Raw genomic sequence first — 26,456 nt, forward strand, 5'->3', positions numbered from 1 at the left:
ATTGCAAACGTTCAAAGACGAAAGTGGGCGTGTCTGCGTAGGAAAAGTCGTTTTGAAATTACTTATAAATTTGTCGTTTTCATGTGTCGCATGGCATTAGGACAGTTCAGAGCAGGTAACTATGGAGCTATATTTCTATGTTATACCATCTTCCATGACAAAAAAGCCATATAAACACAAATACAGTTATTTAGATTTTCATCCTTTGTCCAAACTTTTAGTTCTTGAGCATGAAAAATGACAAAAATAAAAAATACAAGCTCATAGCTATCTTCTCCTTAAAATTTCACCCCAGAAAAACTCATAAAAATGAATCCAAGTTGTGGAATAACAAAACAATAGTTTTCCTAAAGAGAAATTTATGCCAAAAAGTGGAATGGAGAGAAATGTGTTCAAAGTGCTCCAACCTCTACCTTTCCTTTTGCATCTGTGGACCGAAAATAATTTATAAAAACATTAACTATGCAGTGTAAACTAATGAAACCTTCCGGGAATACTTTCTAGATGTTGGTGGATGTAAATATGTCCTTCTTCAAAATCAACTTTTTTTTGCAGAAATCGTTTTTTCTCGGTAGTGTTCCCCCTTAAAGTGATGTATCCTTCTGACTTATCGAGAGACCCTGGTTTTGAACATATTTTTGTCATTTCGGACCTAATTTATAATTTTCACATCTACAATAAGCTCTGGTTCACTGTACAAAAACAAGTCAAATTTTTCCTATCTATTACAGTTTTCAAGAAAACCTCAACATTATTGCAAATGTTTGTGCCCAACTTTTTACAATACCTCAAGAACAATATGGTACATACAATGTATGTCAGCATGTTCTACAAACAGTAGAGTACGCAACAAAACCATTTTTATAATTTTAGCATCATTCTAGAAAAAGTTATCACGGGATGAAATTGTTTTAGCCGGTAATTAGAAATGAGTACTAATTTAAGTCTTCGTTAATAGGAAAATTTTGTAGTTGACATTTTCCAGAAATAGTAGTCTTATTGCACTCTCCGATTTATCAAATATTAAACCCTCACGAAAGTATTCAGGTCCGTCCAAGTACTAGATCCTAAGATACCGTGGGCACAAAAATGAATTCTGATGAAACAAGAAAATTAAGAAGGAAAAGCAAATGAGTTCTGAGCAAACAGCAAAACATGCTCAAAAAGAGCCTCAATATGAAACCTTGAATCGATGAAACTATATAAATGTGCACTTTATGAGTGTGGTACTTACAAAACATGTTGTTTGTGACTTATAAATCAAGAAAAAAAAATGTTTTAAAAAATAACTTGTTTTCTAATTTTTGTGTTTTAAGTAGTGATGCAAAACTATCCATAAATCAACTATAGATACTATCGATAGTTTTTCCAAACCTATCAATAGTGTCGCAGAACTATAGATAGTTGACTATCGATAGTTTTTCGATAGTTGACTATCGATAGTCGACTATCGATAGTTTTTCATTAGTTGACTATCGATAGTACTATTAATAGTGTTTCGATAGTTATCTATCGATAGTACTATCGATAGTTTTTCGATATTCAACTATAGATAGTTTTTTGATAGTCGACTACCGATAGTTCTGCGACTTATCGATAGTTTTATTACTATCGGTAGTCAGAATTCTGGCGACTATCGATACTATCGATAATACTATCGATAGTTTTGCACCGCTAGAGCGAACACAGTTGCCGCACCTCCACTCGGCTCCCTTCCTCCTCTCTTTGCCCAAACTCCCGTCTTCGGCATCACTGAAAGCTGAACCAAATTTGGGATGGTAAGTGCTTGGGCTAGTTGGTGTCCCATTTAAAACAATAAAGCGAGAAATAGAGAAGAGGGAGCCATGCAAACTACTAGTGTCGCAAAACTATCGATAGTAAACCGTCGACAGTACTATCGATAGGTTTATGATAGTCGATTATCGATAGTTTTTCGATAGTCGGCTATCGATAGTCAGATTTCTGGTTACTATCGATACTATGGATAGTACCGTACTATTAATAGTTTTGCACTACTAGTTACAAGACCAGGGTCTCCCCCTTTACTCAGGTCAGACGGGCAATTTTAGTGCACTTCAACGAAGTGTACTTCGCTTTTAATGTCACCTGTGTAGTGTGCCACACGGCTTCTTCTAGAAGAACATACTGGACTTAAAGTGAGTTTGCTGCTTCTTCTTTATCTTGGCTTGTGATGATGGATGAAAATCATCCAATTGGCATAAATATTTTCCATTAATGTAACACAGTCTTGTAATGTGTCTTTTATTTAAAAGACTAAATATTGCTGAGATTAACATTTTAGTTGTCTAATAGTACTTTACCCATCGTTATTGTCATCATTTCCGAGTGACACTAATTCCTCTTGTGCGGCACTGAAACACTTGAAGTGGCATTCGGTGTGCTGAAGTATGCTTGGTTGAAGAAATTAGCCCGTCTGACAGGGGTATTAATAGGAAGACCTGTGTCATACATTGATGCATAACTATGTTCTAAACATGTGCACCATTGTTTACAAAGTCTCTAGGCTTCTGCACTGCTTTACACATACACACCGAGACTCTGCAGTCTACAAAAATAGACATAACTCAAGATTGAAGAGTTTGAGAACCCCTGGATTAAAGAATGCCACTTGTAGACTTCAGCCTTCTGTTGGCACAGATAAAATGTTCTTTGGGCGGTTGCAGTAGAATGTTGCATGAATCTTAAATATTTTTAGAACTGACTTCTTATGGTGATGCCCTTTACTTCAGTGTGATGCATATTTTGCCAAAAAACTGTGGCCCACACTGTGTGAAATATCCAGTAGTACATTCTCTACGAAGAGTGTTAGCCTGGAGAGTTTGACCCACCATGAACACAAATCCTTGCTGAAGAGATATGTCTTGCCGGTTGACAGTGTCAGCAGAGGTAGTCCCTCTTCGGTGATGTTCGACGCCTTCAGCGTCGCACCAGGTGAATCTAGAGCAAGAAAAGGACGCATTACGAGTTTGAACTAACACACGGCCACGCACAAGAAACCCTCGCTGACATTTTCAGTGCCGGTTCAATGTTGAAAATGCTGTAATAGTAATACTTTTCTGTTTAGTGATATTATAATTATCTTTCTAGATTTATGCAAAATTCTAAATTTATTTGCGACAAAGCTTGGTTTCACTTCGATTCAAGCATGCATGTCAGGGTGGGTCTTCTGATTTACCCCATTTAAATATGCAGGATGGCCACACCACCCTAAATAATAAAGCCACTTTTAAAAACCTGTTATTACCTTTTTGGGGTTCACACAAAAAAGTAACAAAATATAGGCAGAGCAAAGCAAAAAGTTGAGGTGCATTTTTCTTTTTAGCACACAGTTATATTGCTTGGTAAATTAATTTTACATTACTCTAAATTATTAGCAGTTATATTGCTTGCTAAATTAATTTTACATTACTCTAAATTATTAGCAGGGTGCAATTCAATTTTCATTTATTTCAATTTGAAAAAAAAAAAAAAAATATTAGCCAATCCTTAGAATATGGACACATGCAGTGAGACACTAACAGATTCACCCAGGTCAAGATGAAAATCACTATTTTCACTCCGAAATAAAAAAGCAGTTATTACATCTTACATCAGAATACAAAAAAAAAAAAAAAAAAAAAACACTTAGTGCATGGGATCTCAAACTCTGTTCCTAGGAACCTTACGAGTTTCCCAGGGCACGAAAATTCTTGCGATTTCAGATATATCTAAGTGGGGTTGTGTTGTAGCACTATTTTAGCATATCAGAGCCAATCACTGATGCACTACAGTGAGTCTGTAGGCTTTAGTGCAGCTTTGTTGCAAGGATTTTGAAAGGAAAAAAGAGGTTTGTCAGCCATCATCAAGAGGGCACTAAAGTGGTTTCCAAGAATGTCTATCTATGGTCATAAGGTCAAAATGAAAAATGCAATCGATGCGTTCATTCTAAAGCGATTGTCTAAGCCTTCTAAATACCAGTTTTGGTTCTCGAGGGAGTTGAAACACTGCATGCATAAAAAAGAACACTATCATAAATTGTTTAAAACAACCGGCATTGAATTATGGTACATAAAGTTTAATGTTTACAGAGCGCTTGTAAAGAAACTGTGTAAACATGACAAATTCATTTATAAAAAAATCGGTAGAAAATAGTCTCTATCGTGAGCCTGATAAATTCTGGCGATTTGTCAGGAAGCACACGAAAGAGTCGGCAAGAAATATTTATTTAAGTACTGATACGGACTACGTTACAAATCCTGAAAAAGTAGCTAATATATTCCAAAATTACTTCCGTGAGTGCTATTCCAAGGAGGAATTCAAAAGCAAGTGTTCAATCTGCGCTACTGGTTGTGACGACATTTTCACATTTAGTGAGGTCGATATAAATGAAATTTTAAAGGCAATTCAAAAATTAAAACCAAAGAAGTCAGCGGGAAATGATACAATACCTAGTTTTATTATTAAAGTTTGCGCTGATTTGTTTGCCCCTTTACTTATGCACATATTTAACCTATCGCTGAGAAATGGTGTTTTCCCATGTCTTTGGAAAAGGTCAGTGATAGTGCCAAAACACAAAGCAGGTGATGCGTCTAGGGTAGATAACTACTGCCCCGTGTCTTTGTTGTGTCCTTTTTCAAAGGTTTTTTAGATAGTTTCACATGCCCGTCTCTTTACACTTTAGTCGAAAACTAAGCACCGTTCAGCATGGATTTATAAAAGGATGTTCAATAAACAAACCTTTGTTCTCTCTTTGAGTATACTGTCCCATTTGTTGTTACACGCAGGCAAGTTGATATTGTATATTTTGACTTATTAAAAGCCTTCGATAAGGTAAATCATGACTTACTCTTGTATAAGCTCTCTTTATACGGCGTTTCGTCGTCTCTTTTAAACTTGTTTCATAGTTATCTGTCGGATAGGAAGAGTGGAATAAAAATCTTGAATAGCTTCTCAGATGTATTTACTCCAACTTTGGAAGTCCCTCAAGGATCGAATTTGGGGCCGCTACTTTTTCTTATATTCATCAGCGACATAAAATTGTGCATACAAAATGCGAAACTGCTCTTATTTGCAGACGATATTAAGCTTTATCTTAGAATCCAGTCGGGAGATGATTGTGCTCTTTTGCAAGAAGGTGTATCACATATCTCAAACTGGTGCTCATGTAACTTTTTGCTGGTCAATCCAGATAAAACAAAAGTGTGCTCTATGTGTAGAAAACGCGAAAGAATTTTACATGAATATTTTATCGGCAATTCTACTAATGAACGTGTGGAACAAGTTCGTGACCTTGGTGTTTATTTTGATAGTAATCTTACCTTTTCATATCATGTTACACAAATTGTTGCTTCTGCCTTTAGAACAATAGGGATGATATAACGTTTGACGCGTGATTTTTCATATATAGTGTGCATAGTTCGATTGTTTTGTTCCCTTGTACGAGTTACACCTGAGTTCTGTAGTTCAGCGTGGAATTCGCTAACAATAACCGATGCTGCATGGATAGAAAGAGTTCAGAAGCGATTCATACGCCTTGTTTACAATGGATATTTTGATAGAAAATGGTATTTTGATTATGAATACATTCTTGGAGAACTTTAACTACAGAACCTGTCAAAAAGAAAAATTGCTCGTGACATTATATTTTTATACAAAGTGGTTCACGGCAAAATAGATAGCAATCTTGTGTCCTTTTTAAACTTTCATGTACCGGCCCTTGTCACTAGAAACTCAAGTGTGTTTTATACATCTATTGAAACGAGACCATCCCCTTCGGCTCGAATGCAAATTTGTTTAAATGAATTTCCTACTCATGTAGACATATTTTTAAATTTTGCTGCATTCAAACGACTACTTGATATGCATATTTTTGGTTTCTGATTTGTGAAATGTTTTGATTTCAATAGCGTATGTCGTTTGAGATTGTGTGCTGTTTGATCTGTTTTTTTTCCCCCCTTTTTTAACTTTTTATGTGCCAGCAATAGGTTGTTCTGGGGCATGATACAAATAAAGAATTATTATTATTATTATTATTATTATTATTATAACTTAATCTACAGGCCCTAGGCATTCTAAAAAAAAATTACAAGAGGACACTTAAAACTCTTACATTTAGGAATGCAAAAGCATTCCTACAAGCAACACGCCATGTCTTCCTTTCTCAAGCGGCGCTCCGGTGGTGACATCACGCTTCCCCGCTGCCCAGGCGCGGTGAACCCCGCTGGCTCCAAGACTTCCATGACTTTGCACCTTCGTAGCTGTGCTTTTCTTTGTGTTTTATTTCTGAGGTGCATCCACTTTGACCTTGAGCGGCCCTGCCGTATTCTGGGACAATGCCTCTGCGTTGCTGTGCTTTTTTTTATTTTTATTTTTAAGGTGCGTCCGCTTTGACCTCGAGCGGACTCACCGGCTTCAGTGATGAAGTATCCGATATGACGCGTCGCAGCCAATGCAACTTTAGGTGCAGTTTCGCTCAGCTAATGAAAAAATGAGAATTTAGGTGCCGTTTTTCGCTGCTACAGACACTGCCGGCTTCGCTTTATGAGACAGTCAATGCTTTCGCATTAAAAAACCAGTCATATTGATCTGCATCCGATTTCCTTATTTAAATCGGATTAAAGATAGCAACTAGCCTGTTTTTCTATGATTCGGCGCAGAAACCAGAGGGTGCTATCAGATGTGCGACAGCCGATTACGAGTGATAGCTTCTTGAGAGCGAACCGCAACCATCAGAAAATCAGTCTGTAGTTGGTCTGTTCTCTTGCCACACAGGAAGCGACTGATCGCAATTGGCTGTTGCACGTCCAACGGTGCCATCTGGTTTCTGCACCGAATCATAAAAGAATGCGCGTATTGCAATCTTTGATCCTTGTTTTTAATAGGGAAATCAGATGCATATCAATCTAATCTTCGGTTTTTAAAGCGACAGCTTTATGGGCGACGCTTTACAGAGCTTTTGTCCTCGTAGGTGGTTGTCGCCGCGCGCGCAAAAAATGATACAACTCTTTTTCTCTCCCCAGTTGGCACGAGGAGAGGGAAGTAAGGACTTTCTGTCGGCTGTGCAGCTGAAAAGAGAGAAGAAGACAGCCCTAGCGTCCCACCAAAAATGGCACGATGAAGGGAGAATTTTTCTGCTGTCTGCTCAAAACAGCTGCTTCCAAATATTCCGCGCATTATGCGAAATCCCATTTTGGCAATATCCAGTTGCTACCTGTAATGTTGGACAGTTTCAGAAACTTCCAGTGCGCTTACACACTTTCATCACGGATCACCGAGCACTTGTGGCGGTCGTCAGTGGCATCCCTGACGCCAACCACGACGGCTATGAAAATTAACCACGTCGCACCTCTGCCCTCAGGTACGTGACGGCACCATTCCACCTGCATTGCGTGACCGTGCTACAGCTATTGCTTTCGTTTCTTCGCACATTGTGAGGGAAAGTTATGGCTTTCTAAAATGCTTCTAGGCCGTAGGTTGAGTTATGACCATAAATAGACACTTTCAAAAACCACTTTGGTGCCCCTTTAAGGGCAGATAAAAGATCCCCCAAATGCAAGAGCACCCAGTGAAGCGTGCAATGTCCACCAACCTCTGAAAAGAGGAGCCACCGATTCATCTCGAACTGTGCACACCAGCTTGTTCAGGTCCCTGCAGCAGAGAGCAGCGAGACGTTGGCATGAACAAACTGTTCTCTGGAGAGCTGGCAGCGCACACGGTATCATTTGTTAGTTCCAAAAGAAGATGCCTCTTCACCAGTGTTTGTGACAAAGTAAAGAGTTCCACATTGCAACCAAAGAATTTTCTCCTAAGTAATACTATTTTAGAAGAGGCACATACACTCTAAACCAAGCTATTAAAGTGGGGCACGCAAATGCATCATTTTTTAGTCGACACATTTTAAAGCGTCTGCTCGGACCAACTCGTAAGTTCGGACTAGTGCGCCTTCGGACAATGATATCTCACGCACGCAGTTAAACTTTTCTCCATCCAGCAGTTGCACGAGTTCAAACCAGCAGATATCCGCAAGATGGAAACCAATAACATAGTTGAGGAGCCACAATTTATGGCACTGGACTGCCCACATTGCGTGGTCGATGCGAGAACAAACAACACAAAGAACAGACATGCTTCTCAAATGGTCCTCTGTTTCTGGTACGGTAGCAACGGAGCGTAAGGGCCACTTTCACTAATAACAACAGCAAAACTCGCAAACAATGAAGGCCCCTACACACACTTGCGACTGCTTACGACCGTGAGCATTCACACTTCTTAAAATCTTTTACGACAGAACTCACTGACACAATCTATCGGATAATCGCAGAACCCTACCAATCCGCACGTAACTAGAATGCGGTGTGGGGTAACATACATCTAAAAAGTACTCAAGGTAAAGTACAAAGTAAATGGGAGGTTCTGTACTTCAGGTAAAGTGGTAAGTACACCGGGTGCAATGTACTTGAGTAAAGTACTATGAATACCATGTATAGGATGGTCCAAGTCAGCAGGCTCAATCTAAAATGGACCGTAAAAATCGACGCCTGCACGTAGCAATCTAATCTTTTCGTCAAAGGTGCATATCACAGGTCGGTTTTTTCTTGTAAAATTACGAAGCCTAGCTCTCTTTCTGTAAAAAATAAGGCCAAGAAACTTGCCAGGGCAGCGACGCAGACGACAGGGGATCAGTAGCAGGGTGTGTTTGGCGTTCGTATTGATCAGTCTTGGGCAGTAACCAGTTACTAGTAAAGCGTTACCAGTAACTAGCTACTTTTTCCGGTAACTTTTACCCGCAACGCGTTACTCTTTAATACTGGTAACTTGTAACTGTAGCACTGTTACTTTTTTTATTGGGTAACTGTAACTGTTTACACCGTTACAGTTACTTTTTTTTTTCTACTATATAAATTAGAACCCACCGTTACGGACATGGAGAAATTGCTATCTTGAAGTATTTTCTTCAAACTCCATGCTGACAAAAAAAAAAAAAATAATAAGACGAAGAAGTAGAAGAAGCGTGGCCACGCATTAAAAAAAAATTGCAGTGACCGAGAATGGACAACGGACGAGTTAGCACGAAACCGGGAGATAAAGGAAGCGGCGCCCGCGGTGGTAGGGGCGGCAAACAATGTCTGTTGCACCGACTTTGGCTCACTCTTCTCTCGTGGGGACCACCTGCGGGTGTCGGTGGTCGTGGGGTGACTCCGAGCATTCCGTGCGGGCTGTGTCTCGGATATGTCCGTGCTGTAGCTTTGACACCCAGCCGTTCGCCGTTTCCTCATCCGCATTAGTTTTCAAGGAAGCCGTCCCCATAATGAGCAGAAAGCAGGCGCTTGTTTAACTTATTCATTATCTTCGGAGCCGCTCGAGTGAATATGACTTCCACAGTTGGCGTTTCGGACATAGACGCCGCGGTCGTTGTCGTACACTCGTAAAGCACCAGAAGCTAATTGTCTCCTTTCCCCCTTTATTCTTTGGAAGCTATTTAATCTGCTATGTTTAGGCTTGCTTCCGAGTGGATATATCCCATAAGGTCATTATGTGAACATCTTTTTCCTCATTCGTTTCGGAGTGAAAAATAAACCAAAACGTTCACTGACGCAGGCCGATGGCAATTTTGAAAAACAGTTGATTCTAAGTTATAACAATTATTGCAAATAAATTATGCACATCAAAATGCTGAAACGGCGAATGCCGCAAAAAAGAAACACCTTTCGGGTTAAAATTTTTCTAATGTCTCAGTTTACCTTTCTTCTCAGTATATGGTAACAAATAAAATATATTGTTTTGGTTTGTGATTCCTTGTGTCCAATTTTTGTACTGTAACGAGAAAGTAACGGCGTCACTGTTTTTGCAGTAACTGTAACTGTAACACGTTACTTTTTGAAACCGGTAACTGTAACTGTAACAGAGTTACTTTCCTTGCCTAGGTAACTGTAACTGTAACACTGTTACTTTTTACTGGTAACGTGCCCATGACTGGTATTGATAGATGGCGTGGGGAGCAGCGTCCGAAGGTGCAGCCAACCAGCGAAAGAAAGCAGACACGCAGACGAAATCCAGTGGCACTAAAGCGCCGCCGTTATGGAGGCGCATTTTTTTACTTTAAGTATTGCTTTTATTGCCCGCATTTATTTTTTAACCGAAGGCACATTTCAAAAAGATTATGTTCATTTTAATAAACCACGGTAGCCGTTGTGATAAAGAAGTAGCGCCATCTATCAATACGAACGCCAAACACACCCCGCTACAGAGCTCCTGTCATCTGCGTCGCTGCCCGCCGTAGACCCTGGCAAGTTTCTTGGGCTTACTTTTTACGAAAAGAGAGCTACGCTTTGTAATTTTACAAGAAAAAACCGACCTGTGAAATACACCTTTGACAAAAAGTTTAGATCGCTACGTGCAGGCGTCGATTTTTAAGGTTCATTTTAGATCGAGGGTGGTGACTTGGACCACCCTATACTTTCGAAGTAAAGTACAGGTCCTTTTTAACGGAATCGTTCATGGTGACCTTCATTCCCCTACACGGTGTTGTTTTTTCTAAACTGGTACGCCCTCCCCCGGGGTAATCAATGGTGCATCAGTTATCAACTGTCTCATGGAGTGAGCAGACGTCATCAGCTTTGAAACCATGCAAAACGACACCTTAATGAAACCACGCGCAAAGCTAGCAAACGACACCTTTTGCACTTCAGTCCCATTGGCTGGCATGCGTTGACGAGGCTCCCATTGGCCGCTGCGCGTCAGTTTGCGTGGTGTCATCCTGACTGTGTTATCGCATTGTTGGATTATCAGTGATCACCACTTTTGCTTGCTTCTTATTGGTTGTACGGCACATGGCAATATATACGTAGCATGGATTAAACCAAAAGGTTTGTTCTGCTGGGAACTATCTTGCTGTCTGTTCCTTCCTCGTGCCACAGGGCACATGACAGTTTGAACGATCGCTCACCCGATGGCGTTGTGTGTCCGCAAGGCAGCGGCTCCACCATTCCACGCCCAAGATCAGCACGTAGTATGTCACAGATTAAAGAAAGGAGTGAAGAGCGGCGTGCGTGCTTTTGCATTCACAACTCATAAGAAGTGCTTAGGCGTACTTCGAGGCTTTTTTCAGAAATGGTGGCAAATATGGGATTAAATCAAGTAGCCACAGAGTAATTATTTTCGGAAGTACCCTTAATCTCTGATTTTGGCGCCGCTTGCACTGGCTTGCACTCAATGGGTTAAAGGGACACTGACACCCCCCAAAAATCTTTTTCATTTTTTGCCAGGCGATTTATTATGGTGTCAGAAGACTGCCCAATCAAAATTTTGCTACAGTGTCATGTATATTTAATAAAGAAAAAAAAAACGCAACTGCTTGAACAGAAAACCAAAACCGGACTGGGGAAGAAGAAGAAATACAGTGGAGGAGAAAGATACCGAAAGTGCAACTTTTTATTATATTCAATCAACGTATTTGCAGTTTTTTAGAAGCCCCAAAAAATGGGTATCATATTTTTTATTGATTTCTAGTACTGACTGTGTGCCTTCAATGATGCACAACTTCGATTATCCTTAGTGGTTGTGTCTAAACCACAGAAAATGGCACGTGACCACGGAGAAGAGAGTGAGCACGACTCAAACCGGCCAGTTCTCGATCGGCGGTTTTCGGGCAGAAAGAAAAAGAATTTCGAGCCGCAAATTGCGTTCTGGGTAGGTGGGCTCTTATATGTCATACACAAATAAAAAGCTTGGCGAGCATAATTACCCTGTCAGGGGAACTTTGACGATTTTTTTATAGTCTTCAATTTGGCTGGAAATTGGCAAATCCCATCAATAACCCATTGTCAGCTAATAGCCGAAATATTTTATAAAAAATAAAATTTTCCCGTAAATTGTTTTGGGAAGCTGTTAAATTTTTATGTTACGCCGGCCGCAAGAGTTCCAGGAGGCGACTTTCTACTGGCCACAATGAAAAATCCCTACTTTTCCCAACCCGTGTAGAGGGGCGTCCAAACAGGATACAGTATAGACCACTTACAACATAACCGCTTACAGTGCAGGACCAGGTATAACTCGGCTTTTTTAAACCACCGGTTCGCCTCCCATAGAACTCCATGTAATTACATACCGCTTAAAATGCAGGCGCGCGAAGGGAAATACCGGTTATAGTGCGGTTTCTGGAGGAGCCCGCCGACCGCGGCGATTGACCGGTGCAGCGAGCACGCTTCCCTGTGCGACACTCGATAGCGGCGCTAGCCGCAAGCGGCACTCGCGGGGCAAGGAGATTGCTCGAAGAAGCGAAGAGAGAGGCTTCAGTTGCCATAGCGACCAAGGGACGCACGCACGTGTCGTTCACATGCATGCTTCCCTCCGCTGCTTTGGAAACAACCGCAACGACAGACCAATCGCAGGTCGAGGAGAAGTGTTCGCACACATTGCATGCCGGTCGCGGGCCGGCTTCTTTCCGCGAACATGGCGTCGGTTGTAATTGTCGACGTAGACGGCGTGGTGGAAGCTCATCGTTCCGCGTAAAAGCGCTATCCTTGACTGTGAATTTTCGTTGTGTGTCGCTATGATAACCCAGCATGTACTAGAAGGGAAGATCCACCTACTCGTGCGGCGATGTCGTGGCGGCACTCTCAAGACAGCAGAAACGCCCGTGTCGTCGTGTTTGTTTACCTCGACAACAGTGGTGCTTTCTAAGCATTTGTGTTTTCGAACATTGCCCGGATTTCTTATTTGGAGCATTTCATGCCTGTGCTCAAGTTGAAGGTATTATTGGCACGTACCGTATAAAGGATGCGAATTTTCACGCGTTTTGATCACCGGAGAAAAGTGATTAGGGTTAGCAATCCTGAATGCTCGCAACGTCCGTCCGCAACCCGCGGCGCCGTTAAAAGGCTGCGCCAGGCAAAAGTCATTCATTTCTTTCAAAATGTGTGACACACTTGAGAGAAGTGTACTAGTCTAGTGAAATAAAGACTTCCCTCAAACTAAGCTTTATTTTTAGGGGTGTGTGAATATTCGCAATTTTCGAATAACGGATCGAATATTACCTTATTCGATTCGTTAATCGAATCGAATACTAATTTTCAAAAGTTTCGAATAATTTCCGAATAGTCGTTATGGTGTCACGCAGCGAGATTCTATTTCAGGCGTTCCACAACGCGCCGGCGCGCCCGCCATGTGTGCCGTAAGATGGCAATACGTACCCTCTCTCCTAGGCAATGATCATCATCATCGGCAGCATCAGTTTCTTTGTATTCATATGCTGCTGTTGCCTCCACTTTCGCACGAGGCTGATCGTGCACGCTTTCGGAAAGCATGTCGTGGAGACGTTCAGGACTTTTTGCAACGGTGCCGTCACTCAGTATGAGCAAAGTAGAAGTGGATAAAGCGGGAGGTTCTTCGAAGAGGAAACGCAGCGGAGTGTGGAAGTTCTTCAATCGCTCCTGCGCTGCATCATTGAAGTGCCTTGTGTGCGGCGCCATCCTGAAAACGCCAACAAACACGACAACGCCTTTGTTGAATCAGCTGAAGCGTCATCTGGGGGCCCACAAGGAGTATGAAAGTGCAGCTGCTGTGGCGGAGCAACGTAATGCTCCAAAGTCCAAGAACACAAGTACGATGCCGGCTTTCAAGCCCAGACTGAGTAATCAAAGCGTTCGCGCCCGGGCACTAAGCTGCTTCATCGCAACTGGCCTACACAGCTACACAGTCGTAGAGGAACCAGCTTTTCTAGAGCTGATGAAATGTGCAGTGCCTGAGTACAACGTCCCTTCTCGAACGACGTTTTCGAGGACTGTCGCGCCTGAGATGTATGATGCTGCCAGGTATGCTCTCCACACTTTGCTGCACAGCGTCCTAAGGAAGGACATGGGCTGTACCGCCATCACCACTGACGGCTGGACGTCACGAGCTGGCGACAGTTTTGTGTCAGTGACGTGCCACGTTCTGAGTGAGGACTTCATGCCTTACAGTTTTGTACTTGCGTGCCACTGTATGCATGAACGCCACACTGCGGAGAATCTGCATTCTCTGATCGAGGACGTCTTTGAGGAGTGGGGCATACCTCTGATGCTTTCTTGCTTTGTGGTCACTGATAACGCTCGGAACTTCGTTTCTGCGATTGCCCGAACGCCGTGGGTGCACATTGCATGTTTTGCACATACCTTGCAGCTTTGCGTTTAAGATGCCAAGAAAGAAACCAAGGGGTTCGCAGATGTGTGTACCAAAGCGCGAGCCATAGTGAGGCGCTACAAACGGACTAGCAGTGCAAGGGCAAGACTGCAAGATATACAAAAGAGGATGGGCACAGAAGTTCCTCTTGAGCTGGTACAAGATGTACCCACAAGATGGAATAGTGAGTACGCCATGCTGGAGAGCCTGCTGAAACTCATGGCCGCTGTTGCGTTAGACGTGGCAGAAATTGATACTGTTGAGAACTTGACCACGGACGAATGGCGTCTTGTAACGGCCTTGGTGTCAGTGCTGCAACCAATTGAAGAAGCCACAACAGCTGCTTGTGCCGAGTCTTTCCCAACACTTTTCATGGTTGTTCCACTTGTTCACTGTGTGAAGATGTTGCTTTTCGAGGGCGCAAGTGGAACTCAAGACAAGGCGTTTTCTTAGAATGCTCTGAGATCCGTGGAAACAAGGTTCCTGGATGTAAGCACACAGGCACCTCGTGCCCTTGCCACCTTCCTTGATCCTCGATTTAAAGACATCTGCTACAACAAGGAAGAAAAAGAGAATGTAGAGGCCCTACTAAGTACAATGCTTCAGGATGTATCAGACTCAACACAGCTCACGTCCGAAGAAAGTTGCGCCGAACAGCAATCTCAAAACAGTGAGCAGCCTTCAGTGTGGAAGATATTGAACAGCTTGGCATCGTCGAAGAAGAATGATGCACCAAGTTATCTAATGCAAGACGTCTATGACTACCTACAGTCTCCGGTTTTGCCACGTACCGACAGCCCATTCCACTGGTGGCAAACATAAGGCAAAGAAAAGTACAAGACCCTCGCATATGCGGCGCAACAATACCTGGCAATTCCCGCAACCCAAGTTGCAAGCGAGAGACTGTTCTCAACGTGCTCGAACACTGTGACAAGCCGACGAGAGTCTCTTGCTGCAGAACACGTGGAAAAGCTTGTTTTTTTGCATGGGAACTATAAGTACCTCAAGCTGACGTTACAAGCCTTCTCATTTCTTGGTCTGCGAAAATAAGATGTCACCTCACTTACCCATAGCTAGTGAAAATAACTTTGATAAGTTGTAAGATTGCTCTTATTTTTTTAGTTCCACGTGAACGGTGATTTTATGTTCAGCACCAGCGTGAACTTTGATATTATGTTTAGCATTCTAACAATTTAGTAGTTTTTGTCTCTAATTATATATCGTTAACTCCAGTCATTATCGTCTAGCCGCTTTGTTACAATGATTTTAAGAAACATTTTGGAACAATAAACTAATTTTGTAATCTGTACTTTCCTTTAGTAGCAGTCTACTTACTATTAGAAAATTATTCGATTCGTATTCGATTCGGTGCCACAATTATTCGATTCGTATTCAATTCAGTTTGAAAAATCACTATTCGCACGCCCCTATTTATTTTTCATCTAAGATAAAATAAATTGTTTTACAAAGGTAAGTGGTCTCATGGCATGTATTTTGGCCTGAAAAATTGATGTTCTGGTTATAGCGCGGTACTGCTTATAGTGCGGATTTTCGCGACTCCCGCGACATATGTTATATGCGGTCTACACTGTACTACAAAAATCGTCAGGCCACACGACTCCTGCAAAAATTGTCAAAATTGAAGCGTCCGGTAGTCGTCGGTCGACTACCGAAATTTGGTTTGGGCAATGTTTGCACACCGCCCAAGCCAAATTCACGACTTTCTTCCTCGCCTCCTCCACTTTTCTTTGACGTTGGTGCTCGTCAGACTTAATGTCACACGCCACCTGCCAATGGTGTGCCTGATGCCTGTCTATCTCCCGCGACTGACGAAGTCACCGACCTTGCTACCGCCCTTACCTCGGTAGGAAGGCCAGAAAGGTCCGGTTTCGGGTAGATTTGAGAAATTCCTGTGTCGAAGCGCGCGTTTCTTACGCCCCGGCTCAACTTTCTTTGTCAAAATCCACTTTCGTAGCTAAAAAAAAATAAAGTGCAGTGTACGACAGTGAGACTTTTAGTTGTATGTAGAAACACTGAGAACTTAACAATATATATTTTATTTTATTAAACTCCTAATCAACCAGGTTTGTTTGTCTATACGAGGTACGTTGGGAACAAGAGCCGCGGGAATCCGATCCAATCCACAGAACTTCTGGAAAATGACACGACCTTGGACACTACGCGTGCTCACCTGGCTTGCCCCTTCATACTCGAGTCTTCCCTTTCCCGCTTTCGGGACTTCCAAAGTGGCGGAGGCCTTGAGCGATTGACCGACAGCCAACAGAGCATGTGAGTGGCTCTCCGGACTCACGTGATGAGCAGAGCAAGGCCGCCGTAAAGGTAGCGAGGGGGAGATTTGACGGGGGGAAGTTTCCCCCCAGCAGATTTGACAGGGGGAAATTTCCCACTGGCGGCCGGAAGCGGAGCGCCGCACGATTTGTCGGAGTTGTGTGTTTTGTAGTATCCTTCAGTCGCCGGTGGGCAGGCGGACAAGCAACCCAGGCAGCCACGAAGCGGCTTTCCGGGTTGCTCGTCCGGGCACCAGCGATCAAGATTATTTTTTAGGGGCGAAGCTCCTTAGGGTCTAGCCTTGTCCGTCCGGCGTCCGTGCTCACATCAATTGCACTGCCTCGGGGATCGGCCCACTTTAAAAATAAACAATGTAAGCCCGCACGGGGGTTCGAACTCAGGACCGCTTGCTTAAGAGGCAGACGTCTTAACAACTACGCTACACTCCAACGTTGCATGTAGCCGCTCAACGTCTTTACAGAAGAGGGTGCTGCGGTCAAATGCGTATATAATCGCGTTAAGCTTTGCATGCATTGGCTCAACGTTTATAGATGAGAGGGCGCTGCGGTCAAATGCTCAACTGCGTATATAACACGATCCATACCACACATTCTCTTTTTTACATGGACCGTTGACTTAAGTGGTGGAGATGCGTTCCCACGGCTTCTAGCGGATTCAAAATCAGCACTACCTATGAGCAATAAAAAATATCAGCACCATCAGCACTACCTATGACCAATAAAATCGGTATCATCAGCACCACCAGAGCTTTGCCCCAATCAACATCATTTACCACGTGGAGATGCGGCCCCTTTTTCCACAGATTCAAGGTTGAAAGTACCTCTGCGATGGGTGGCAGTCTATGTTCTGCAGTAGACTGTCGGTACAGTGTCAGGAAAAGCTCATTTTTTACCCTTGTTATTGAGGGAGAAAAAAATGCATTCTACGGGAGCAATGAAAGCCAGCCACGTCAAAGTGCTTCTGCACAAGCTGTGTGCCGAGAGAACTAGTGTCGCATAAGACATTCTCACTTATTCTCAGAATACTCCACAGCCACGTGCTGCGAGCTGAGTATCCTTCTGCAGCTGGAACAGCTTTAGGAGCGGCAAGCACAGACTCAAGCCGGCCATGACAACTATGACATCCGTCCAAAGAGGAGCGCTAATTATTTCGAGAAAAATAGTGCAAATTCTAGAACTATGGTCAACATTTTGCACAGTCACATTTATTGTTCACAAAGGCCTCATTGTTTTCTTTTTTGTTTTTTTGTTTGTTATATAAACACTGCAGTCGAACCCGGATATATCGAATTGAAAGGGGACCGTAAAATAGTTTGATATATCAATAGTTCGATGTATGTTAAATTAAGGTCGACAAATTTCCTGGCGTCACTGGTAATACCGAAGGTCGCGACAGACGGGAGCTTATCAAGCTTATCAAACCAAGAGCCGCTAAATACAGTAGAGTGTAGTTGGCTGAGACCGCAAACACCGCCGCGCTTACACGCGCGCCTGGATGGGACCTTCACGTAGCATAAACAACAAAACAAAAAAATAATAATAATAATAAAAAAAAAAAGAAAAGCTAGACGCATAAAAAAATCTCTTGATCCATAGAAAAAAGTTAAGCTAGCAACAACAAAAAAAGCTCACTAAATTCAGGTAGCAAAAAAAAGGAAGGCAAGAAAAAAAAGAAAAAATGGGCAAAGCAACGACGGCAAAAAAAAAAGGTAAACAAAAAGGGTTCTGTTGTCAATAAAGGTTTAGCTGTGTTTGAGACGTTCTCCTTTCCCTTGTCGTCGTCTGTCAATACCTCAGTCTCGGGTTTTCCTCAAAAATGCATGACATACACCAGCTCACTTGCGCCCTTACGTTGTTCATTTACACACTACTCTATCTTCAAGCAAATATTCTTTATTTGAAGATGACTAGTGTATTTGAGTATTCTTACGCCTTTCATTGCACCTTGACGGTTGTAGTCCTTTTCATTTTCATTTTAGCAGAATCTTCATGAACAGTAACTTGGTCTATAGATATTTTGCTAAATTACTTACGCAACAAGGAGCATATGCATGCTACAAGAGTAAATGCTGGCGTCTGCAACGGTAACTTTTCTATAGAAAATCTAAAACAAATGGCACATTCATTTAGGTGAGACGAGCGTGCGGGACGCCTCTACCCATATTCTGAGCATTCTTTGTGGTGCCTGAGTAATTTGTCAAAAACTTTATTGCGTAACTCTTAGACCTTTTATCGCCAGCATAATTTCCATCCAGCTTCTGATAGAAGAATGGATTTGCTAGCAGTTTCACGAAACTAGCGAGTGGTGGCTTGAGAATACAAAGTTGCAAAAACAGTTTTCTCCGAATTTGAATTGTTTCAATGTTTTTTTGTTTTGTTTTTCTTATAGTTTAGCACTTAAACCACGGTCATCTTTGTGCAACTAGAGGTTATGAACAACTTCAGAGAGCACGAATGCCCCTGTTCTCTTGCTCGTAGACGCGCGTCTAACAGCGAGGTTATACTTTGTGCAAAGGAGAAAATTTTCCACTAAATTAAGCAGGAAAATTTTTCCGCGAAATTTAGTGGAGAAATTTACCCGTAATGCAAGGTGTTGTCACAAGTGACCCTCATGATGTCCCACAGGATGTCACTTGTGACGTCACTAGTGACCCTCGTGACGTCACGTGTGACAGAATCATGGGAGACGTCCCATAATGCACCGCGCGGTTACGCCGACCACGACGCCACTCAAGCTGGAAACGGGCGCCTAAGAGCTGCGCTCTAAAATGGCGAAAGAAAAGGGTAAACAAAATAAGGCGTTCAAAGTGTGATTGCTCAACCGTTGTTTACAACCTACTCAACTTGACAAAGACTTTTTTTGCTTTTTTTGCTTTTTTGCTTTGGGGCTAAGGAGTCACGCAGCGAAAACGGTGTTCGGGGAAAGAGCACACGCTACCGTTCTAGCAGCGGGCAATCCCTGCCCCCCCTACACGCACGTGTGCCCTTCCCCTTGCTTTGCCATCCTCCACTTTTTTACAGCGGAGCTGTTAAGGGCTAGTTTCCCCAGGATCGCGTCCGGTACCAAACAAATGTCAGCACCAGTGGCCGATACAACGCTCTAATTGCCGCCGTCTCTCATAGATGGCGGTAGCTGTCCAGAGTATTGTGTTTGCCGGTTGTCTGCTTGCCGCCGTCGCTCATAGAGTGCGGCAAAATTTCTTCGGAGGGAAAAGAGCAGGAACGGAACGAGCGGCGATGTGCGCAGCAGCGCAAATCGTTTCACAACCGTTGCAAGGCTGCTTTTGCTTAAAGTTTGACTGCGTCGAGCGCTTCAGATTCCCTTGCGAAAGAAGAGCAGATCGCTCGCCTGGAAAGTCACCGCCGAGAACAGAAGCTACAGCTCCACTGCTCTTCCTTCTTCACCTGAGTAAAAAAGCTGAGGTTTTTTTTTTCTTTTTTATGGTTGCTCTTTCGGTGCGTATTCCAGTGAACACACGCTGGTTTTGGCGGTCTGCCAGCCCCGCAAGACGATTTCTGTGCTCGCCGCGGGCACAATCCGACCTACTGCGGGAGAAGCACAGACCTCCGTGCTTTGTTTGCCATATTGAGTGTCCCCACCATGGAAGTTCGATACAGAAAAACAATGCGCCTATACAATTACATGTGATTTTCAAGGGGATGTTTGGAATGTTCGATATAAACAATAACTTAAAATACCCGGGCATGATATCACTGGGCTCGACAGTATCCTCAAAATAAAAATAAATATACTTTTGCAATAAGCAGACCGAAGAAATGCAAAAGCTAGGCCTTTTTACAGCGGAGCTGTTAAGGGCTAGGTTCCCAAAGATTGTGTCTGGTATCAAACGCATGTCGACAAAAACCTACCAGGACAGCTACCGCCATTTATAAGCGACGGCGGCAAGCACACAACCAGTCTGGTTGCCACCGTTGCTCGTAGATGGTGGCAACCTTTCCAGCTATCATAGAAGAATGGATAGTTAGGCGCATTGGTGGGAATTCATCGTAGGAAACAGCGTGAAAAACAGACGACGATGACGAAGAAGCACACGTAACGAGCACAGCGCTCGTCACGTGTTTCTTCGTCCTCGTCTGTTTTGCGCGCTGTTTCCTACGCTCTTATCAGTTTCGGTTCGGACTCAATATGGGTCGGCCGCGCGCCCTTTCGGGAAAAGAAGACTGGCTGCAGAAGGAGCGGCGCATACGCAGCAGTGCAAATGGATCCGCAACCGCCGCAAAGCCACTGCCGCCTCGACCTCCACTGCGTTTAGCGCTTCAGATTCCCTTGCCAAAGAAGAGCACATCGCTCGCCTGGAAAGCCGCCGCCGAGAACAGAACCAGTGACGTAAAGGGCGCCGGAGGGCCAACGCCACGGACGACGATCGTGCCACGGAGGTCAAGCACAAGCGCGAGTCCCGGCGACGACTGCACTCCATGCCGGCTGAACAGTTCCCGGGTGCGATGGCGAGGTTCCGGAGGGAGTTCGTGGAGAACCCGTTTGGCGTCATGTGCGCCATGTGCGACCGACTCTGGTTCGCCAGAGACGTATCCACAATCGGCGGCGTGTCGGACGGGAAGAAGCGGGAAACGGCGCGTGCACGTTGCAGCAGTGCATCGAGTACAGCTCCGCTGGTCTTCCTTCTTCATGAAAGTGGAAAGGCTGAACGTTTTTTTATTGGCCTCTTTATAGAAAAATAAAAAAACTACTCTGCTGATCTGAGAAGATAGCCTTTGATAAGTAGGAACGGATTATGAAAAACTTGAATCGTACCCGAATGTCCCTAAATCAAGCTAAGTTACATTAAGGTTTAGCCTATATAAATTTTCTGACAGTTCAATGTGTTTGGAATTGAATTGAATACCAAATGCTGTTCAACTCACATTTGAAGTTTAGGGTGTCACACAACAAAATTGAGGGTGCCACACGCATAGTTCAGACGGGGTAGAAAACTGGGCTACTGCAGTCGGTGACAACTCAAGAAGGTAAGGCGAGGGAAAGGAAGGTGGAAGAGGAGGAGGAAACCCCCTTCCCTCACCAGAATTGTGTCCGCTTCCTCCTCTCCCACCTTCCTTTCCCTCAGCCTACCTTCTTAACCTGCAATATACTATAGTTGGTGGGAATGTAATAAAGTTAAAAACTGTACCAAAAAGTTTGCAGTTGCATTTCCATCTTTTGATTACAATGTCTTATGCAGAATTGCCATATTTTTACGACATGTCTCCCAGTCATCCATTTTTGTCTCTTGCTTACTGCAATGGCACAAAGAATGCACAAATGCAGGGACTGAGGTCAGGGAGTATTTAGTGGGGGTGACTCATAACATGGTGACACGTGAGAATGTGCAGGCAGTTGGAGTTGCAGGTGTTTGGCAGCAGGCCAACTCCTTTGTCTTCTATGTCCGTCTAAAGCTCCGTTCCCACTGTTGCAACTGAATGCGACCGAGAGAGACCAGACCGGTTTTTAAGCCTCTTGCGATCTCTTAGGACCAGCTCCGCTGCCGCGCATCCAGTCCTAAGAAGTCGCAAAAGGATTAAAAACCGGTCTGGTCTCTCTCGGTCGCATTCAGTTGCAACAGTGTGAACGGGCCTTAACTGGGCTTCCTTCTGTTAGAATGCAATTCTTCATTGAAAACAAAGGATGAAGAGAAGGAACATGACGCTGTGTCTGGTGTGCCTTGTGTGTTCCTTCTATTTGTCCTGGTTGTTTTGAACGACGTTATTCACTACGTTACAGCCCTATTTTAAAACTCACCACACATGTAGTGATCCCACTGTAGTGAGTGCAAGGAGACGACTGCCCTTGCAGAGCAGATGTGCGGCAGGCCAAGGAAGCACCAGCGATGGAAGCAGCTTGGCACCAGTCTCGCTGGACAACGCTGTCAACGTTCGGTCTTCGCAAGCTATGCACACCACCTGGCTGCAATTTTCCAAACGAAGCCTTGTTTTAGTTGCTGGAGATGCAACCACCAAAAAATACACTTATGCACAATGTTTCGAACATGAGGTAAGAATCAAGTTCAAGGAGTGTTGTTTTGGCATGCTTTTCTTATTCCACATTATAGATGCCCTACAAAAGGAATCACACTGTGTAAACCGAGATGGTTCATTTTGGTGGACCATACTAGAGTCATTACCAATCATTTACTAATAATAATATGCCATTCACTTGTTGGTATAGGCATGCATATACTAAGTGACAGCCAATCACTTGTCATTGCATACAAGCATGTGCTCAACCAGATTACAGTTTACCATGCTCACATTGGCATATTTTACAGCTTTATTTCATTGGTTGAAACAGAGCCCATGAAGATATAAGTTTAGAAATGAGGCTGTCCCAGATAGCACACTGATGGAAGTAAATTAGACACTTAGTGTTTGAAGCATGTGAGGCCGGTATACTTTTGAGGTATGCAGACGCTAGTTAACTCTATAAATGAGAAATTTAGCTACTACAGTATAGACCATTTACAACGTAACTGCTTATAGTGCAGGACCGGGTATAATGCGGCTTTTTTCAACCACCGATTCACCTCCCATACAACTCCATGTAATTACATACTGCTTAAAATGCAGGCGCGCGAAGGGAAATACCGGTTATAGTGCGGTTTCTGGAACAGCCCACCGACCGACCGGCGCAGCGAGCACGCTTCCCCGTGCGACACTAGATAACAGCACTAGCCGCAAGCGGCACTTGTGGGGGCACGGATGGCAAGGAGGTTGCTCGAAGAAGCGAGGAGAAGCAAAGAGGAGAGGCTTCAGTTGCCATAGCGACAAAGGGACGCACGCACGTGTCGTTCACGACACAAGGAGTTGGAGCGAGTCCAACTTTCCACCGCTGCGTTGGAAACAACCGCAACAACAGACCAATCACAAGTCGAGGAGAACTGGTTGCGCGCATTGCATGCCGGTCGCGGGCCGGCTTCTTCTATCTACAAACATGGCGTCAGTGGTGATCGTCGACGTGGACGGCGTGGTGGAAGCTCATCGTTCCGCGTAAAAGCGCTATCCTTGACTGTGAATTTTCGTTGTGTGTCGCTATGATAACCCAGCACGCACTAGAAGGGAAGATCCACCTACTCGTGCGGCGATGTCATGGCGGCACTCTCAAGACAGCAGAAACACCCATGCCGTCGTGTTCGTTTACTTCGACTACAGTGGAGCTTTCTAGGCATTTGTGTTTAACATCGCCCGGATTTCTTATTTGGAGCATTTCATGTGTGTGCTCAAATTCAAGGTATTACTGGCGCGTACTGTATAAAGGATGTGAATTTTCATGCGTTTTCATCACCGGAGAAAAGTGATTAGGGTTAGCAATCCTGAACGCTCGCAACGTCCGTCCGCAATGCCGTTAAAAGGCTGCGCCAGGCAAAAGTCACTCATTTCTTTCAAAATGTGTGACACACTTGAGAGAAGTGTACTAGTCTGGTGAAATAAGGACTTTCCTCTGACTAAGTTTTATTTGTCATCTAACATGAAATAATGGTTTTACAAAGGTAAGTTATTTCATGGCATGTATTTTGGCATGAAAAATTGATGTTTTGGTTATACGCGGTACCGCTTATAGTGCGGATTTTCGCGAGTCCCGTGACATACGTTATATGCGGTCCACACTGTATTGCAATACAACTACTTAGTGAAGTGATTACACGAAAAGCACAACTGGTGCTGCATGCACTGAGCTTGAAGCACACGAGTAACAGACCTTTCTGCCTGAATGAGTAGGTTTATGGCAGTGGTCGGCTACATACTGCCGCGTCAACATGCTATAAGGATGGCAAATTGCCGACCTGACAATCTAAAGAAAACAGCTAGTACGCCAAAAATGTTATGGAAACAACTGAAAACACAGACACCACACAGAAGCCCTCTCTTCTTTATAGACACACTGCTCTCACTTTAAAATTCACCACCCAAGATTTTATAGCATCAAATAAAACAAAATCGCCTGGTTTAGACATTCCTTCAAATGGAACAAAGATTCAACAGCCCTTGAAGTTTTGTTTTTATCTCTTTCGCGGAATTTAGCGGCCACATTTTCCTGCTGTCACGTCGCACGATACCGCAATGCCGTGTGGCACTCTGTGTGACCTAAAACTGAGAAAACGAAACACCATACCGTCACATGACACTTTGCTTCTTGTAGCTAGGACGATGAAGTCAGCTGTGATTCGTTGTTGACACTCTTTCCCATGCCCTTGCTACAGTGCAACCGACACCAACGCGAGCAAGCAAGGTCCATGGAGGGTTCTCGTTTGAAGCTATGTTTAAAACGAAAACATGTCTGACATGCAAGGAGTTCTTCTTTGAAAGCACGACAACCGGAGAAGCACACAGATGAGCAAGACGAGATAAGCCGGAGCACTTGCACTAACCTGCTGCCGGCGAGGGCGACTCCCCGGCCAGAGACAAGATGCTCCCAGAAGACGCTCTCTTCCGTGCTGCACCGCACTTTGCTGACCGTCCGCGAGCCAGGAACGGGAATGTCCGTCTGCAGCTGAACGCTCCGTTGCATCGTGGAGTCCCCATAGGGGCTGATCTAAAAAACAGAGAGTTGTGAGGTCGAAATGAGGCATGTCCTCTTATGATGTGGTCTCTGGACGATATGCTGCAACGTCAAACGCCGTTACTTAGTAAGAAAACAGCACTGCATTGGTAGCAGGTCCATTGATGTCATAGCAGAGATTTATGTGGCAGACAAATTTTAGAGCAACCAATCCAACAAATATGCTTTCCATTTTCTTGAGTGACTTTCCCTTTGGTTTCTCACTGTGCAAATTTAAAATATATATTACACATCCGATTTGGTTAAAAATACAACAGAATAAAACGATACTAGAAATACCTACATAAAACAATGTAAATATTGTATTTTCCGGAGTATAAGTCGCACTTCCGTATATTGAGCTATTTTTGCAGAAAAGTTGGTATATAAGTCGCACCTTTGTATAGGGCACACCTCTTGGCACAGTTCATGCAATGAGTTGTTTTGTTTTACACGCATCGGTATTGCGAAATCATAGTTTCACACAATCAGCTAGTTCACACGTACTGTTTGATGCGCAACAACTTTGATGTTTCGACTCGCGGGAAATGCCCATAGCACAGCGCTGTCTGGCGAAGGCAATCGAGTGTTTAGCAGCAAAAGGACCTAAACGTGCAAAATGAGAAGCGAAGGCTTTATTCGAGTGTACACATGCCGAGCGAACAGAACTTCAACGCGCCAAACAGTTGTGAATTAAGTTTTGGACCACTAGGCCCCTAAGAAAAATGGTTGAAAAAAACCGCGACTTATATGCCGGAAAATACGGTAGCATGAATATTTTGTTGCTCAGACCAGAAACTGTAATTTGAAATTATTTCATCTTTTTTTTTTTATTAGTATTAGCAAAACATTTTTTTATTACTACTGTTAAGAGTAAAGTGACTAACCACCTTCAAAGTATTTTAAACTACTAAATTTCATTTAAGTATTTACAAAAACTGTGATATAGCTACCTACTTGTTTGAACCAAAACTTCAAAAGTGAACAGTGACAGTCTCTTCAAACATCCTTGTTATGTTTGGGTGGCGCCAGCTGAACACATATAAACACAGAGAGATTTTGTCAAAAAAGCTTGGCTGTCTCTTGCTTTCTCCAGAGGCATTCTAAATGCATAGCATTTATAGGGTTCCCTTCGCGCTTCCCCTTTTGTGGGCTCAAGGCCCATCATAGTGTCGCCTGACGTGACGTAATCATGTGACGTCACTATGATGCTACATTGTCACATGATATGACATAATAATGCCACATGACACAATGTCATGTCACAGTGTCATCTGACGTCATAGTGCCAAGTGACTTTACGTGATGAGGTAATGTCATTTCACCTGACGTCATGACCTCAGGTTACATCACGTGACGCACAACGCCCTACTGTCACACGACATCATTGTGTCATCTGGCGTCACAGAGTCATGCGACGTCGAAGACGACCATTAATACTA

The 26,456-nt window shown here is 43.6% G+C and overlaps 1 protein-coding gene across 1 annotated transcript in view; it reads right to left on the reverse strand.

Moving 5' to 3' along the window:
* LOC8029109 (protein HIRA) overlaps positions 1-26,456 on the reverse strand; it is a 73,946-nt gene that overhangs the window by 18,171 nt on the left and 29,319 nt on the right. Inside the window, exons 19-22 of the mRNA XM_040223130.3 lie at positions 24,845-25,008; positions 22,222-22,386; positions 7,589-7,647; positions 2,850-2,958 (exon numbers count right to left, since the gene is read on the reverse strand). Of these exons, the coding sequence (XP_040079064.2) occupies positions 2,850-2,958; positions 7,589-7,647; positions 22,222-22,386; positions 24,845-25,008 (497 nt within the window). The remainder of the gene's footprint in view (positions 1-2,849; positions 2,959-7,588; positions 7,648-22,221; positions 22,387-24,844; positions 25,009-26,456) is intronic.

Source organism: Ixodes scapularis, unplaced genomic scaffold (genome assembly GCF_016920785.2).
Source record: "Ixodes scapularis isolate PalLabHiFi unplaced genomic scaffold, ASM1692078v2 PGA_scaffold1__304_contigs__length_218370807, whole genome shotgun sequence".
Lineage (NCBI taxonomy): Eukaryota > Metazoa > Arthropoda > Arachnida > Ixodida > Ixodidae > Ixodes > Ixodes scapularis.